Genomic DNA, 19,098 nt, shown 5'->3' on the forward strand with positions numbered 1-19,098 from the left:
CACCACCTTGCCAGTCACAACTGATTTTATGGCCATATGTGCCTTGTATTTTTGCAGCATTAAAACAATAGATATATTAATGTGCAATGATATTCACCACACTCCCTTGCCAAAGAGAAGAAGAAAAATGGCAAGTATGCAAGAAAGATGACTACTGTGTTTATGCATCATGATGTGGAGATGCCGGCATTGCGCTGAGGTAAACACAGTAAGAAATCGCACAACACCAGGTCAAAGTCCAACAGGTTTATTTGGTAGCAAACACCACTAGCTTTTGGGGATTTGTCCCTTCGTCAGGTGAGTGGGGATCAGAACTCTCCACTCACCTGACGAAAGGGCAAAGCCCTGAAATCTAGTGGCGTTTGCTACCAAATAAACCTGTCGGACTTTAACCTGGTGTTGTGAGGCTTCTTACTGTGTTTATGGATCACCAGATCGTAGCCTGCCCAAGCAGGTCGTGGCATTGAGGCACTCGAGTTCCTCATGCATTCATAGGGCATAATATTCCACATAATCTACACAATGCAGAAGGAGGCCCATCGAGTCTGCATCAACCACAATCCCACCCAGGCTCTACTCTGCTGTGGTATTTATGGCAATGGAAAGAGGAGGCTGTTTATAATCTTAAAGTATAAGCGTGAATGAGATTTCCCCTTCAACTAATATGGAAGCTGGAAAACCACCAGTAACCGTTAGTGTTTCCTTTCCAGGTTATCATGCCAAGACCTGATCACAGGATGTGATGGTGCTTAAGTGTGAATGATTTATCGCAGAATGTAAGTAAATCCTTCAGCACAGAGGTCAGCTGTGCATTGTGACACAGCACGCTTGGGCGATCAATGCCCACACGTCTCCAATCTAAAAAAAGAGGACCAACAAGATGGAACCCAGCCATCCATAAAATGAACAGCATATAATTATAAAACTAAATTACAGGCAATCTAACCTTGGGCTTTAAACTACAATTATAAATCATAAAAGCTCTGCACTTCCAGCTTCTCTGAATTTCATGATTATATTATCATCTTGTACCCCTACTCAGATATCCGTTATTTTCTACAGCATATTGAAGGTAGAGATGCTCGTTCTGGTTGCAGTACAAAACATAATGTTCCACAACTTGGCACCTATTACATCAAGTCAAATGTTTTAAGACACTTCCAAATAATATGTTCAGTTAGTGCAAATATCTCAACAGATTTCTCAAATATACTCATTGTTTTATTTGTTTTTTTTTGTTTAATTCTCTACATTAGCGTAGAAAATGTTTTCACTAACTTTACTAAAATCATCTCTTGCTTTACATTAATTGGCATTTCATTTGAATGATTCCTTAACGCTTATATCTGTTGTCTTCTCTTGCACCAACTCTTGTTTCATTGAGTCACTTCCTTCTCTTGTTCTTGCAGCACCTGTTCCTCTTGTTCTGTCTCCTTTTTCTCCGGCTGGCTCTCTTGCTGTGTCTCCTTCTCTACGCCCTGCTCCCTTGGAGCCTCCTTGTCTTCCTCCGGCTCCTTCTGTTGCTCCACCTCTGGCTCCTTTTCTTGCTCTACCTCCTTCCCTATCTCTACATCCTTCCCCGTGTCCACTTCCTTCTCTTCTTCAGACTTTGTCTCTGTTTGAACTGGAACCTTGATTTCCACAGGAACCTGGACAGCAGGCTTGGGGAGTGGAGCTTCCACAATTAGAATCCCATCAGAGGTCAAGGATGAGATCACGGACGTGGTGTCAACATCCGAAGGGAGCCTACAGAAGAAAAATCAGAAAGAAATCAATTCATGGAAAACCCAACAAATGTAATCAAAAAATGTGATACGAATTTGGTGATTTGATGCTTCCTCAAGTTTGGTGTCTGCTCCATGGGTGTTTCACAGTTTTATCACGGGATTCTGTTTTTTACTGATATATAATGAAACTTGGGGTACATCAGGTTCCCAATCCATTGAAAATTTATTGTAAAAGCCTGCAGTACCTATTACTTCCATAGGTGTTTCTATGATAAATATTTGCAACGTTAAAAATGTCTTAATAACCTGTCACCTTCCGTGAAAGACAGATTATTGTGTGAGAGTTTATGAATCTGTATTGTACAGCCTGGACATTGAACTTGTACAGGTCTCCCAGAATGTTTCCTCTTTGTTTTTAATCTACCTTTTTCTTCTCAGCGACAACAATTTCTATTGTCTAAATTAAAAAGTTAAACACATCAATTTACAAATCAAAAAAAATGAAATTTGTGGTGAAATTATTATATTTGTCTATTGAATTGCCCTTTTAGGTTTTTTAGTACTGTCTGCGTCTCTCCTCAAAGTTTGCATTGGACTAACTTTGACCAAGAGCTGTCAATCTGAATGTATCATGTCTGGTGTCTGGAGAGTTTGGGTAGGCTAGGATGGAGTGGTTTTAAGGAAAGGAGTGGATAGGAAGGTTGGGGAACTTCAACTTAAATCAGATGGCACCCCATTATCAGCAAAGGATAGTCCCAAAAGAATGACACCCCCCTTTCTATCCGCCCTTTTAGGTGGACTTCCTCCTCCCACCAAGTTGCCTACACCAAAAGGTTTACGGCACGTGCAGTATATTCTCAGCGTCAATTGGATTGATAGCAAATCTTATTGACCTTTTTTCGGGAAGCACCCAGGAGAAGCACTTTCGGGAAAGTGGAACTGAGCAGCGACAGATCAGCCATGATCTTATTGAATGGCGGGGCAGGCTCGAAGGGCTGGATGGCCTACTCCTGCTCCTATTTCTTATGTTCTTATGACTGTTCATTCAAATATGGTGGCGGGCTGCTGATTTTGACCCCTGTCCATTCTCCATGTTATGGAGGTGAGCACCTGCCATATTTTACATGCCCCTGCTCCCCCCACCCCCACCACCCCCACCCCCACTCTTGGAGGAAACATACCTGCTGAGGACATGTTTCCTACAAGGGTGTGGAATACATAGTCTGCTGCGATGGTGGAGTCAGACACTTCAGGAACTTTCAAGCGGTTATTGGATAGGCACATGGCGCACACCAGAATTATAGGTTTAGACATATCTTTAGACGTAGCTCAGCACAACATTGAGGGCCGAAGGGCCTGTACTGTGCTGTACTGTTCTATGTTTCTATATGTAATATTCAGCCAGGGTAGGTGCAGCTGAAAGGACATGAAGCAACCGAGATGGGTTTTTACAAAAATTGAATGGATTTCACCAGCTGCTGAGGTGGGATTTGAACCAACGTTCTCTACGGATTATTAGTCCAGCAATGTTACTAATATGCCACTGCCTCTCCAGCCAATCCTGTCATTCTCTAAATCAGCTTGAACTGAAAGATCCCTTTGCTTCCCTGTGTGCAACACCAAAAATCATCAACTTCTAATTTATTTAATTGTTTAACGCATCTTGAAATAATTACGCATTCATACAGACTCTCCCTCACCTCTTTCTTGTATAACGACACCATTTACCTTTTGTAGCCAATTTGCATAACTTATAAATGGTCGCTTTGCCAAAGGACTGGCTGAATTCCCTCTTGGTTGAAAAGTTCACTTCCATCCCTTTCTCTACCCATCTCTGAGTATTAATCATCTTATTAAACACGACATTCAAGCTAAAGGAGACAATGGTATAGTGGTATTGTCATTGGACTAATAATCCAAAGGCCCAGGAGGTGCTCTGGGGACCCGGGTTCAAATTCCACCATATCAGATTGTGAAATTTGAATTACAATTAAATCTGGAATTAAAAGTTTAATGATGACCAATTCCGATTGTTGTAAAAACCTGATTTTATGACAATCGTGTCCGATAGTGCCCTCTAGAGGAGGAAATCTGCCGTCCTTATCCGGTCAGGCCTACATGTGATTCCAAACCCACAGCAATGTGGTTGATTCTTAAATGCCCTCATGGACGGGCAATGAATATTGGCCCAGCCAGCAACGCCCACATCCCATGAATAAATTAAAATGAAATGTAGACTATGAAGGCAATGGTCACGGAATTTTCATGGAATTGCGGTGGTGGAGGTGGCCAGCCATTGTCTGACAGCGGGATTTTCCAGTCCCGTCACTACCAATAGGTTTTCCTAAGGTTTGCACCCTTCGTTGCTGGGAAGCACATAGCGAGGTGGGATGACGGGTATCACGGTCTACAGGAATAGAAGATCCTGCCAGTGGCAACGACCAGAAAATTTTGGTTAATTGTTTGAGTAAAAAAGACAATGTACTCACTTATACTTCCGAGTAAAATTTCTAGAAATAAACCCATGTTGATCTTGTCTTTCTTCATGGCTTCCTGGAAAGAAGAACATTTTCATCTATCAATTTGCCGTCACGCAAAGCCAAAAGCCAAAAACCATCGTGCAAAGACTCTTTCTGTACTGTAGGGATTCTATCTAGCCTTGGGTGTGGCATCTGCATATTCTCCCAGTACCTGGTGGGTTTCCTCCCGATGCTCCAGTTTCCACCCACACTCCAAAGATGTGCAGGTTTGGTGGATTGGCCGTGCTAAATTTCCCCTTAATGTTGGGGGATTAGCAGGGTAAATACATAGGGTTACAGGGATACGATTTGGGTGGGATTGTTGTTGGTGCAGGCTTGATGGGCTGAATGGCCTCCTTCTGCACTTTTGGAATTTTATGAAAAGATAGAAGGCCCAAAATAAATACGCCACTCTGATCAGTCAAGTGTATCATCGCAATGTGCAGGATTTTATGACCACGCTCGTCCACAAGCCCCACTTGAGGTCAACGGACCTTCCCATTGTTTGTCCCTAGCCCACTCCGATTCCTATGGCAGGCGGGGCGGTAAAATTCCAGCCAATGTTTGCTTTTTACTTTCATACATTCTTACCTTCCTATGCAGTTTCAGTTGGATAATGTTCAATAATTTACAAATAAGTCAAAGGACCTTAGCAATTGGAACAGTTATATCCTACTTAAATTCCATCTGATGCGTCACGTCAACAAGTATCTCGTACAGAGAGAACATCAACATGGAACTGCTGATGGATATAAAAGCCTGTTGGCTGAGGACAGGAATGGGCCCAGCTGCTGTGTTATCCAATATAAAATAATCAGCCTGCACTCAAAGCCCAGGCTATCACTGACAGAACAGATATTTGGGTGAAATAAGGTGCTGGAAGGCAGCCAGTCCATGGAACTAGAACAAAAACAGAAAATGCTGGAAAATCTCAGTAGATCTGATGGTATCTGTGGTGAGAGAATGGAGCCAACATTTCGAGTCTAGATGTTCCTTCGTCAGAACTGGTGAAACCATGGAACTATATTCAGCAGTCAGCTCCTTCATAAGATCAGGAAAGAAAATTGAAAATCAAATTGGGAATTGTTAACTATATAACATTACAAGAAGTGTCTACAAGACCATGTTTGGTTTGAACAGGGCAAGATTGGGTCAGTGACTTCTCTATCTATGTTGGTTAGTTGCATTGGCCATGCTAAATTCTCCCTCAATGTCCCCGAACAGGCGCCAGGATTTTCACAGTAACTTCATTGCAGTGTTAACTTCATTGCCGCACCTGCGCAAAGATATTTTGGCCTTGGAGGGAGTGCAGAGGAGGTTTACTAGGCTGATACCGGAGTTGAGGGGGTTGAGCTATGAGGAGAGGCTGAATAAACTGGGCTTGTACTCGTTAGAGTTTAGAAGAATGAGGGGAGATCTCATTGAGACGTATAAGATGATGAATGGGATGGATAGGATAGAGGTGGAGAGACTCTTCCCGCTCAGAAAGGACAGTAGGACTAGGGGGCACAGCCTCAAGATAAAAGGGGGGCGGTTTAGAACGGAGTTGAGGAGGAACTTCTTCACTCAAAGGGTGGTGAATCTCTGGAATTCTCTGCCCGTTGAAGTGGTGGAGGCTGCCTCGCTAAATATTTTTAAGACGCGGGTTGATGGGTTTTTGATAAGAGAGGGGATTAAGGGTTATGGGGAGAAAGCGGGAAAGTGGAACTGAGCAGCGACAGATCAGCCATGATCTTATTGAATGGCGGGGCAGGCTCGAAGGGCTAGATGGCCTACTCCTGCTTCTATTTCTTATGTTCTTATGTTCTTAATGTGTAAGCCTACTTGTGGCATTCATAAATAAACATTAAAATCATCCTTGTTTCTTTTCTTCTCACCTGCCATTGGACATTAATGAAAGCCTGAATTCTATCTGAATATTCAGGGTTGATATGAGAATTGTGCAATGTTTTCATAAAGAAAATCAAAACACTACAACTTCAGGTCAATCCTCCAACATTTCAGTTCTACCATCACTGGGAAAACACAGAGCTACACTCTGTGTTTCTGAATAATTCATAGCATGTGCCTTCAGTAATCTTTTGTTTGAGACACTCTACCAAATAGTATTGATCAAACCCATTCGATTTTTCTAACTGAAGTTCTCAGAGAAAGGGCCCTTTGATCCAAGGCTGGAAAGGGCGTGAGGAATCAAACAGTAGCTGGATGACTCCTAGCCTGAATTTAAAAAGCCTGCATGTTGTCTGAAGAATTGAAGACCAGGAGGTTAGGAAAAGAACCATAAAATAACTAGAGGTGGAGGTGGTGTGGTTGGGGAAGGGGGACGGTGGGGGTGGGGCAGTTCATAGAAATCATAGAAACCCTACAGTACAGAAAGAGGCCATTTGGCCCATTGAGTCTGCACTGACTACAATCCCACCAGGCCTGACCCCCATATCATAAGAACATATGAAATAGGGGCAGGAGTAGGCCATATCCCGACACATTTACCCACTAATCCCTCTAACCTGCGCATCTCAGGACACTAAGGGCAATTTTAACATGGCCAATCAACTTAACTCGCACATCTTTGGACTGTGGGAGGAAACCAGAGCACCCGGAGGAAACCCACGCAGGCACGAGGAGAATGTACAAACTCCAACTCCAAGAAGTTAAAGCAGGAGAGGGTGTAATGTGTCTTTATTGTAACAACATTCAAATTGCACAAAGTGTTTTCCCTCTTTCTCAGATTCTTATATTGGCTGGAATTTTACTGCCTCACTCACCACGGAAACAGGGCAGGTGAGGCTCACGGAACCAAATTCACCATTGGCCTTGGGTAGGATTTTACGAGCCTCACCTGAGCGGAGTCGTAAAATCCTGCCCACTGTCTCTCTTTCCATAAGGATATATGCGTATCTTTGCATCAGGATATATTGGCCTTGGAGGGAGTACAGAGAAGGTTCACCAGGCTGATACTGGAGATGAGGGGTTAGCTTATGAGGAGAGATTAAATAGACTGGGCCTGTACTCGTTGGTGTTTAGAAGGCTGAGGGGGGATCTTATAGAGACATACAAGACAATGAAGGGGCTAGATAGGGTAGAGGTAGAGAGATTCTTTCCACTTAGAAAGGAAGACAGAGAGGGCACAGCCTCAAAATAAGGGGGGGGGGGGTGCAGTTTAGATCGGAGTTGTGGAGGAACTTCTTCACTCAAAGGGTGGTGACTCTCTGGAATTCTCTGCCCATTGAAGTGGTGGAGGCTACCTCGCTGAATATATTTAAGTCACGGGTAGATAGATTTCTGATAGACAAGGGAATTAAGGGTTATGGGGAGAAAGCGGGAAAGTGGAACTGATTCATTTCAGATCAGCCATGATCTTATTGAATGGCGGGGCAGGCTTGAAGGGCTAGATGGCCTACTCCTGCTCCTATTTCTTATGTTCCATCTCCCTGCACCGTAGCAGCACACGCAACATTGGCAAACGGGCAAGAGGGCGCAGAAGCTCTTATCTCAAGCTGCTGGCAGTACATGTTTGTCATATTTGCTGGCAGATATCAAGGATTGACTTAGTGACTCACTCAAAAAATTTGCTTCCTACTGTGTGGGGAGAATCTTTAATTTTGATGCTTATCATCATGTTCGCTCCCCACTCCTACTGGGTGAGATCGGTATGTAGCTACATGGAACTTACACACTTATAACTACTTGCTATTCTGCATTGGCACACTGAATCCAACCCCTCCTTCCCGACCACCACCACTCCCCCTACAACAAGCCCGTAGGAATTTTGTTTTTAAATCATTGTTGTGTTACATCTCAAATGAGATAACATATTCATTGTGAAAGTAATCTTAAACAAGTCAGTTTATTGGAATATTTCTTTCACAGCTGATTTTCTGATCTTGGTACATTTTGCACACATACATTTGGTATTGGCATATATTCTAAAATTTGCAACTCATTATCAGCTTAAATATTTCTATATTTGAAAAATAACAGTTGCCAATAAACATGTTCAAATATCTCTGATTAAAAATGAGCGATCTCGAGTGATGGTGTGGAGATGATGATGAGGGGATGTCGGTGTTGGGCTGGGGCACAGTAGGAAGTCTCACAACATCAGGTCAAAATCCAACATGTTTATTTGGAATCACGAGCTTTCGGAGCGCTGCCCTTTCTCCTGAAGGATTCACAGGAGAAAGCTCATGATTCCAAATAAACCCACTGGACTTTAACCTAGTGTTGTGAGACTTCTTACTGTGTCCACCCCAGTCCAATGCTGACATCCCCACATCATCTTACTCTAGTGATGAGGCGAGGTTCCATTTTTAGGTGTTTCTATATTTCAAACTCTGATTTCACCCAACATCGTTCACAGAATCAAAGAACCCCTTCAGGGCAGAAGGGGGCCATTCAGCCCATCGAGTCCACGCTGAGCACAATCCCACCCAGGCCCTATTCCTGTAATTTGACATATTTACCCTGCTAATCCCCCTGACACAAAGGGGCAATTTGGTATGGTCAATCCACCTAACCCTGCACAACTTTGCACTGTGGGAAGAAACCAGAGCACGCAGAGAAAACCCATGCAGACATGGGGAGAATGTGCAACCTCTACACAGACAGTGACCCAAGCTGGGAAACAGACCCTGACGCTGTGAGGCAGCAGTGCTAATCACCGTGTTGCCTCCAACCTTTGGTATTACAAATTCAATACATAGGGACAGTGGGACTGCGCTTCAAAAGTAATTTATTTGCTGGACAGGATTTTAGGACGTACAGATAGCATGATAAGACACTGTATTAATTAATTACATATTCCATACGGACAATACGATATCACCACAAAGTGGTACTGTAACACAATTTTGTGGTGACATCGCTATATGCTAGACATTATATTCCACACATATTGCCATGCTTCCTATATTGTGGTGTTATTATACAGTCACATGACATCATTTGGTACAATCCACAAGCTCCCCTGTAAGTGAATCGAGATTTCCACAGAATTGGATTCTGAAGAAAATAATCATGTCCAAATTCAGGTATTAGGATCTTTAACTCATCTTAACATCAGGGATAACACGTTATTGGAATCTGCAATAGAGGAGCTTTTCAGGCTGATTAGGGCGTGCTTCATGAAAATAGGTTGAAGAATCGGATAATACAGGGCAAATCTCACTGAGGATGCAACTTTGAAACCCCCTCTAAGTGGAATTTGGTTCCTGCTTCTCCAGAGAATCTAAAACAATGTTCAGAACTCCTCATCCCCATCATCAAGCCTCTCCTCACCCCTCCCACCCAACAAACGCAATAGACTAGTGGCTCCCAACCAGTGTGTTGCGGTCTTTGTCATGAAGATCCCCTCCCCCCAAAGTGTGCCATGGGAAAAATTCAAAATGATTTAAAATTCATAGAATTAAACTAGAACTACCCTTCGTCTTTACGTCTGAGGTGGGCATCTCCAGACCCGATGAATCTTAGGTGTACTGTGTATGCGCCAGCTGGGAAAGAGCAGTTCGTGCGTAGTTTAGATTTTTTTACGTTGGTCGGGCCCATGCGCATTGACCAACGGGACTTGGAGCTGAAGGTGAAGGCCCCACGTGCCTGCACAAAAAGTGAAAACTCACAAAGGATGAATTCTAAAGTCTGACAGCAGCAGGGAAGAAGCTGTTCTTGAGTCGGCTGGTACATGATCTCAGATTTTTGTATCTTTTTCCCGGTGGGAAAAGGTGGAACAGAGAATGTCCAGGGTCCTTAATTATGCTGGCTACTTTGCCGAGGCAGCAGGAAGTGTAGACAGACTCAATGGATGGGAGGCTGGCTTGCATGATGGATTGGGCTACATATTGGGAGAAGCGAGAGAGAGAGACAGGGAAAGGTTTTAAAAAAACACTAGCAAGAGGACAGGGAGAAGTTACCAGTAAGGGAAGAAGACAGAGAAAAAAAGGAGGTGGGCCTCAATTTTTTTATGGTATAGTGGTATACCGTGACATATAAAAGATTGGGAACCTCTAATGGGGGGCAGCAAGGTGGCACAGTGGTTAGCACTGCTGCCTCACAACGCCAGGAACCTGGGTTCGATTCCCAGCTTAGGCCACTGTCTGTACGGAGTCTGCCTATCACGTTCTCCCTGTGTCTGTGTGGACTCCGGTTTCATCCCACAGTCTGAAAAACATGTTGGTTAGGTGCATTGGCTATGCTAAATTCTCCCTCAGTATGTCTGAACAGGCGGCAAAGTGGCTAGGGGATTCTCACAGTAACTTCATTGCAGTGTTAATGCAAGCCTACTTACGATACTAATAATAAATAATAATAATTACCTGTGAGAGTCAGGAATGTAACCAGTTTTATGAGCAGAGGAGATTCATTAAAAGTGAGGGATTGATGTTCAGACATCAAGAAATGGGGGACTTGGATGTTATCTACATCAATGGGGACAAAGTAGAAAGAGTCAAAACCTTCAAGTTTTAGGTGTCCGGATCACCGACAACCTGTCCTGGTCCTCCAATGCCAACACTATAGTTAAGAAAGCCCACCAATGCCTCTACTTTCTCAGAAAGCTAAGAAAATTTGACATGTCCGCTATGACTCTCACCAATTTTTACAGATGCACCATAGAAAGCATTCTTTCTGGTTGTAACACAGCTTGGTATGGTTTCTGCTCTGCCCAAGACCGCAAGGAACTACAAAAGGTCATGAATGTAGCCCAATCCATCATGCAAACCAGCCTCCCATCCATTGACTCTGTCTACACTACCTACTGCCTCAACAAAGCAACCAGCATACTTAAGGACCCCATGCATCCTGGACATTCTCTTTTCTACCTTCTTCCTTTGGGAAAAATGTACAAAAGTCTGAGATCACGTACCAACCGACTCAAGAACAGTTTCTTCCCTGCTGCTGTCAGACTTTTGAATGGTCCTACCTCCCACTAATTTGGTCTTTCTCTACACCCTAGCTATGACTGTAACACTATACTCTGCACTCTCTCATTTTCCTTTTCTGTGTAGGATATGCTGTGTCTGTACAGCATGCAAGGAACACTGCTTTTCACTGTATGTTAATACATGTGACAATAAAAAATCAATTCAAATCAAATCAAAAATGTAATTATACAAGTAACTCACAGAGACCCAAAATTCATTGGTCTTTTAAGCCACATTATTGTGTTTGTGTGCGTATCTGGAAGCAGGGGAAATTGCAGGACTGAATTGTTAGTAATCTGTCGAGTAGAAATCATGGATGGTATTATTAGTGCTATCTTCCTTTGTCCATGCAAGTAAGCACAAATACTTGCATCTATGTTGTGCCTCATAGTAAAACATCCCAAGCCACTTCTCAGGGGTGATTAGCAAACAAACATTGACACTGAGTCACTTAAGGAAATGTTAAATATTAATTGTTCCAGTAAAATAGCGAATCGAGGAATGTCACACAGACGTTAGTGTTCACGCTGTAATCTCAGCGACAGCCCAATGCTCAATTATCCTGGTAATAGCGCCATCTGATGGTCTAGAATTATAAACCACCATCAGGCAAGAGGTCAGAATTGTGCATGTCTTCACAATCCTGGCACATTGTCACTCAGTTCCTGCTGCCAGATAGATGTGCACTTGACCCTGACCAGGCAGTTTTTCTGGAGGGGAGAGCACAGATTGAGTGCAGTAGACTAAGGAAGCCTACTACAGTGTTTAAACAGCCCAGCCAGCAGCTCTCTACTGACTGAAGAACATCACATTTTTCAAGAGTTCCTCTAAACCTCATTATCTTTATAATTAATCACCTTGCAATTGTAGCCTTTTAACTTTTAATGTGCCACCCACTGCTACGTTGGTTGCCAGGGGTTGCCAGGGGACACAGATTTGCTAAGACGCAAATGGCACAAAATACATTACAATCTTCGGCATCCTTCCATCTACATAAGATGATAGGCATGCAGGAAATCCAAGGACGACAGGATTGTTTCATATGGTGCACGCTTGCCGATGGCTGAAGAAAGCAACAAATTAGATACGGGTTTCTGTTACAAGTGCTGTGTACAAGGGAGTTACCAGGTGTCGTGGGTTATTGCTTTTAATATTGGCAACTGTCGTCATGATCCTGTTGCCACTGATTGTCATGGTGATGCACGGTTGTCCATAGGTAACTTTGCTATTTCCCTCTATTGACTGATAGTGTCTCCGAAGAGCCTTCGTGTCATGCTTGCCAACATGTTGGAGGAGAAACTTTGGCCGTCTCACTTAAGAACATAAGAACATAAGAAATAGGAGCAGGAGTAGGCCATCTAGCTCTTCAAGCCTGCCCCGCCGTTCAATAAGATCATGGCTGATCTGAAGTGGCTCAGTTCCACTTTCCCGCTTTCTCCCCATAACCCTTAATTCCCTTGCCTACCAAAAACCTATCTACCCGCGTCTTAAATACATTTAGCGAGGTAGCCTCCACCACTTCAACGGGCAGAGAATTCCAGAGATTCACCACCCTTTGAGTGAAGAAGTTCCTCCTCAACTCCGTTCTAAACTGTCCCCCCCTTATCTTGAGGCTGTGCCCTCTAGTCCTGCTGTCCTTTCTGAGTGGGAAGAATCTCTCTACCTCTACCTTATCTATCCCTTTCATCATCTTATACGTCTCAATAAGATCCCCCCTCATCCTTCTAAACTCTTAACGAGTACAAGCCCAGTCTATTCAGCCTCTCTTCATAGCTCAACCCCTCAACTCTGGTATCAGCCTAGTGAACCTTGTTTTCTGGTTCCTGCTACCTCGACACCCTAGGGAATGTGTCCGACTTTCACCCTGTGCCCCATCCAGCACCATCCCCCTCTGGCTGATGAGTGCCAACATACGTGGGAGATCTGCCGTAGAGTGGTCTAAGGCATTCGTGATTTTGTCCTTCCATGAGATGTTGACAGTGCGCCACAGATATTGAAATAAAATACATTATAATTTATTGTATGAATAAATTTATAATTATATTATAATTTACCCACCCATAATCTGGGTCCATATACGCACAACTTCACTTTCAGTCGAAAATATCAGAGGTTGTTGGGGGAGAGGTGACTTGCAGTAGAAAATGTCGGGTCTTGTTTTCAATGAAGGCAATGAACTATTTTTCAGGACCAGATCAGAAATTCCAAGGTATATTACAAAGTTAGACTAGACCCTAGCAATTTTTGATTTTGGTATCAGTGAGAGTGTCGGGTGTTTCAGTCCAGGTGTGATTCTATAAACCCACTTTATTTAAAACAAACTTCATTTAACAGTGCAGTTTAACTATAACAATAAAAATTAGCATAACTTTTACTAATTGAAATACAACTCGATACAATCCTTAACTGCTAAACTATCTCTATTAGTTCCAATGCAAGCAATATTCCTCATGGCCTGTGCAGGGAATGTTACTACTGTTCACACCAATGGGATTTTCCTATCCTGCTGCAGTGAACAGAGATTTGGCTGGGTGCCAAGTTCTCCGTCCTCGCTGCAGTGGCAGCGTGACATGAACGACAGGTAAGACCGTGCCCTTAAACTCCTCTTCAAAATAAGTTAGCAAAAACAACACAGGCTTACGTGCTGATATGCAAGCTGCTATTCCTTCAGCTTCCAGAACACCTTTGGAGAAAAATACTTATTTTCAAGCGGGTCCCAGACTACAGTGTTTAGAGAGAGGGAGAATAATGCCTCTTGCTTCTGGCAGAACCAAGCAGACAACTGCCTGCTTGTTCCTGTAGAAGTTTAGCTCTGCCCATTCGTGTGACTCTCTTGTCAATCAACCCTAATTAAACCCTATTCTGAAACCCCAAGATGCAACCCAAAAAAAAACAAAAATGCAGTAACTCAGATTAAAAAAACACCTGAATAACTAGGATCAATTCTTCTTCTATGTTCTCAGCAGTTTGGGGGGTGTTGGGGAGGGGTGGGGGGTGTGGTGGAGGGCTGCCTGGAGCAGACAAATCAGCACCATGATCAGAACTGAAGTTTAAAACATTCTCTTCATAAGAAACATTGTATAAACAAAAAGAGAAAATGCTGGAAAATCTCAGCAGGTCTGGCAGTACCGGTAAGAGAAAAGAACTGACCTTTCAAATCTAGATGACCCTTTGTCAAAGCTCTGACTAAGGGTCACCTGGACTCAAAACATCAGCTCTTTTGTCTCTTGATTTAACTTTTTGGCCCTCTCGGTATGGGAGTGACCCATGCTGCAGTACAGTTTCCAAGGTAACGGTAGAATCTTTACACAAGCGGTCACATGCTTCAGAAATCTAGACTGTGAGGGGAATGGTAATTGGATAACTGTAAATGGAAACCCTGGCCCAGTGACATTATGGATAGTTATAATGTCATGATGTGGAAATGCCAGCGTTGGACTGGGGTAAACACAGTAAGAAGTCTGACAACACCAGGTTTAAGTCCAACCAGTCAGGAGATAAATGGAACTGAGGGCAGAATGAATTTGAGGCCATTCTGGTCTACGTGGCTGTCTCACCTTGGTTGGTGAGTTACCTCACTGAGCTAGCCTATGGAACTTGTGAAAAGTATTTCACTTGCAGAGTGGAAGAATTACGAACAGCACGCTAGTAAATATTAGTGCAGGCAAAAACCTGGAGCCACTTAAATGTTCTTGTCCTTTTATTTGATCCTTTATTGTATGTGTCAATTCCAATTTGTAACCAAATTACTTCTGTGCAAACAGCCCTATGCCGTGATCGGTAGGAGATTTCATAAGGCTACAAGGTACACACTGATGAGGAACGTCACTCTGGATCATCCGCCCAGAAGAACTTCCATTACACAGTCCAATTAATTCTTAATGATTCTTGGACTATTACCTTCCAAAGTGCTTAACTGGCTCAAAATCACCTTGGAAAGTCCTGTACTCATAAAGGGTGCAATATAAATATAATGTTCTTTATTTCTATCTATTTGAGTGTAGTCTCCAGGTCCGACTGTCAATGTTTAACTTTCATAGATTTACCTTTTCTATAACATTTAATATCTTATAAAAGATGTGTTTTATATTTGTATTTATTTATATAGAACTCGAAACACAAACGGATCAGTCATGATCTTATTGAATGGCGAAGCACTCTCAAGGGGCCAAATAGCCTACTCCTGCTCCTATTTCACATATTTCTATAGCGCCTTTCCCAACCACTGTACATCTCAAAACACCTTACAGTGAAAGAAATCCTTTTGAAGTGTAGTCACTGTTGTATATACCTCTATGAGTTATCCGGCATTCCCAGTTACCGCCATTCCAGGATTAGTGTCTCCGGTTTTCCCTCAGAAACCAGCCTTCTTACACCAGAGAGTAGACATCCCAAGCAGCGAAAGTTCATGGTCAAAGATTTACGTCGCTCATACTAATCTGGGTGCTCTGTTTTTACACTGGAGTGAAGTAAGGTTAACGTTTGTGTAAAAAAACAGTGCACAAGGAGAGTGGTGAGATGGTATGATATGTCACATGGAAACTTCACTGGTGTTCATTCTATCTGAAGGATCAGCTATGCGGCTTAATCCTGCACTCTTTCCAGGGTTTGAATACCTCCCTGGTGTCACAGTGATGGACAGAATATTCAGGATGCGATCTGACCTTTTCAGTTAAGTACTCAAAGAAAATAAATGCTGAAATATAAATTCTCAGCTGCAAGTTAACACCTGTCTGGAGATACACCTGAGACAAACTTATACACAGAAATGCAACTCCTCAGAGGCCAGTGTCCCTTCACCAGATTTATTTTATTTACAAGTTTATCTCCACTCCTAAGTGTGCCTCTGGTACAAAGTCAGAATCTGAGTGCCAGTGGCAACAGTCCTCATTACATACAATGGTGAGACTCCCTGATTGGGCAGGCAATCTATAATAGGTCCTCAAAGTCTTTCGCCAAAATCCCTTTATTTATAAGTCTGACAACAGCGTACAGAGTGTTTTCATTTAGCAAACTACACTAGGAGTCTCAGAAGAACTGGCATTCCTGATTAAGTACAAAGCAAGAGGTTCCCTGATTGGCCTATCTATTTGGCCCTTAATCAGGGAGTTAATGTTCTAACAGGTCCACCTTAATTACCTGATTAAAGTCATTACACAATCATTACCTCAATCAGGGAGCTCATACTCCAGAGGCCCACCTCATGGGGCCTCATTGAGGTCGTTACAATTGAAAAAGTTGAGGACTGGAAATTTCAGCTTTTCTATATTCCCATAATGTGGAGTAATTTTCTCCTTTGTCCATTTTTCTCAAACTCAAATCTCAATGGTATCATTCTGGCAACAGTATCAAAAGAACATGGCAATGATATTCTTCAAGATTGGATTTGATGTACTTAAATGGCTGACTCAGTGCAGCTTGTTGACTTACAGATCTATCAGGGTGCTCTGATATACGAATGGACTAGGACAGCAGGAACATGGAGTAAAATGGTTTTGCAGTGAGTTCCAATGTGCAATGCCATTGGTGAGGATGATGTGAGTTTGGGATTGCCCAATAGAAAATGGTCAATTGGATCACACAGGTCAGTGTTTCTTTTAAGAGGCATAGAATAAAAATTGGGAGATGAAGGAGGAGAACATATGTATAACCTTTTCAAAATTCTGAAGCATAATTGCTAATACAATAACAATTTGCATTTATATAGTGCCATTAGTATGCCCAACAAAGGCTTCATCAAACAAAATATGCCACCATGACACATAGGGGTACCACAATGGTTAGTGGTTAGCATTGCTGCCTGCAGTGCCAGGGACATGGGTTCAATATCGGTCTTGGATGCCTATCTGTGCAGAGTTTGCACGTTCTCCTGCATCTGTATGGGTTTCCTCCTGGTGCTCTGGTTTCCATCCACAGTCTGAAAGATGTGACCGTTAGGTGCATTGACCTGAACAGATGCCGGAGTGTGGCGACTAGGGGATTTTCACAGTAACTTCATTGCAGTGTTAATGCAAGTCCACTTGTGACTAATAAATAAACTGTACTTTAAGGAGGTATGAGTATGCTTGAAAAAGTGGGTATAGCTTGCAAGTGTGTTTGAAAGGAGGAGAGAGAGAGAGAGTCAGCGAGGTAGAGAGGATTAGGAAGGAAATTCCAAGCCTCTGTGACTGAAAGCTTGGCTTTCAGTGCAGGAGAGATTAAAATGGAGGATGCACAAGAGGCCAGAACATGCCAATCATTATCTGAACCCTGTTACTGGTCATTCACATACCTGAAATCTCCAAATAACCCTCCTGGATCTTCACTTTGAGCTCTTCAGGGGTAAAGTGCTTCACATCAAGGCAGACTTTCCAATTGCCCGACGTCTCCTGGACCAGGGACATTCCCCCACTGAGTCGCCGCTGCGAGCTTGGCGGGCAGTGGCTGGACGCTGTGCTCTCAGCTGGACCTGAACCTGACTGCCCGGGAGAAATTGCGTTGAGCCGACTCTCCACCCACTCCATCCAGTCCTTCAGTGGCTCTTCAGAGAGAGGAGGGAGCCCAAAATCCTGGTCAAACAGGCGGCTGGGGAAATAACAGCTCCTGAAGGGATCCCAGCGTCTTCGGAAGAAGGGATGTGAGAGCGACATTTTCCAAGGGAGGGAAAGAGGGAGTACTTCAAAACAAAAAAAAGTGTGCTTAAAGAAAAACAAGTTAGCTGAAGATGAAGCAAGCAGCTTTGACTGGGATGCTCCAGTATCTGCTAGTATTTATACCCCAGCCCTTCACCCCATACATAACTTCATCACAAATAAATGCGCCTCTGATTTGACACTGGGTGTAAGGTTGGAACTTTCTGGTAATCAGGCCAATGCATCCACATTGCATCACATCAGAAGCTATATATAGAGATTTGACAAATAGAAACTAATGATTTTATTTATAGCATGCATTCCGCAGCAAGGATTACAAAGATCTGTCCTGCTGATGTTGCCCTTTTACTGTGAATATATTCTGGCTCGAACTTCTGCTGTCAACCCAGTCTATTGCAGACTCTCCATTTGCTCCATTCCTCATGGATGTCCAAGATCTTTCTCTTTGCATTTTATTTGTTGAGCACTTTCTGAACAATCGCCCTTAATTCCAAACACCATGAAGTTGTTGGAGACTTTTGTTGGTGTGGGTTGATAGGGTGGAGCAACTCCCAGTTTAATTTCTGATTTATCTTCTATGCAGGAATACAAGGTTTTTACAACACAGAAATAGACCAAACTGATCTCTGTTGGTGAGCCTCCTCTCACCTTAGATCATCAAACACTCATCTTCAATTTCTTTATTCCTTTCTCCCTCATGTACTTATATAGCATCTTCTTAGCAGCTTCATCTCAACTGCCCAGTGTGGTAGCGAGTTATGCATTCCAACTGTCCTGGGCAAATGAAGCTTCATCTGAATTTATTCTTGGATTTATTATTGATCGTCTTGTACTTATGGCCCCTTTAACCTTTCCACAAGTGGAGAAATTTTCTCTATAGCCATTCAATCAAACACGTTCAAAATTTTAAAGAGTTCTAGTAAGTCACCTCTCATTTTTCTTGAACAAAAAGCCTCAGTTTGTTCAATTTTTCCTGGTAGTTATATTCTGCCTGCAAGAACAGATCAGAGTCTGGAAATTCCATGATGAGAGATTCACCTCCTGACTCTCCAGAGGCTTTCTACTATCTACAAGGCACAAGTCAGGAGTGTGATGGAATATTCTTCTCTTACCTGATAAGGTCTGTGCTATCAACATGTAAAATGTTCAGCACTACCCAAGGTAAAGCAACTTGACTGGTATCTCATCCAGCACCTGAAAACTTCACTCTCTCCACCATTAGCACACTACAGCTGGGATTTTCCAACCTTTCCCAGGATCTTCCAGTTTCACTGAAAGCAACTGCACACAGTGGTGTGGCTGGCAA

General features: G+C 43.0%; 1 protein-coding gene across 1 annotated transcript; it reads right to left on the reverse strand.

Moving 5' to 3' along the window:
• Positions 1-898: 898 nt before the first annotated feature.
• Positions 899-17,906, reverse strand: LOC145355931 (heat shock protein beta-1). The gene is made up of 3 exons (XM_080208428.1): positions 17,432-17,906; positions 4,217-4,280; positions 899-1,746 (listed from the first exon to the last, which is right to left on the reverse strand). The coding sequence occupies exons 1-3, from the start codon at positions 17,787-17,789 to the stop codon at positions 1,377-1,379; spliced, it is 792 nt and encodes a 263-aa protein (XP_080064554.1). The 5' UTR covers positions 17,790-17,906; the 3' UTR covers positions 899-1,376.
• Between the last annotated feature and the right edge of the window lie 1,192 nt (positions 17,907-19,098).

Source organism: Carcharhinus amblyrhynchos, chromosome 20 (genome assembly GCF_965287045.1).
Source record: "Carcharhinus amblyrhynchos chromosome 20, sCarAmb.v2.hapA, whole genome shotgun sequence".
NCBI lineage: Eukaryota > Metazoa > Chordata > Chondrichthyes > Carcharhiniformes > Carcharhinidae > Carcharhinus > Carcharhinus amblyrhynchos.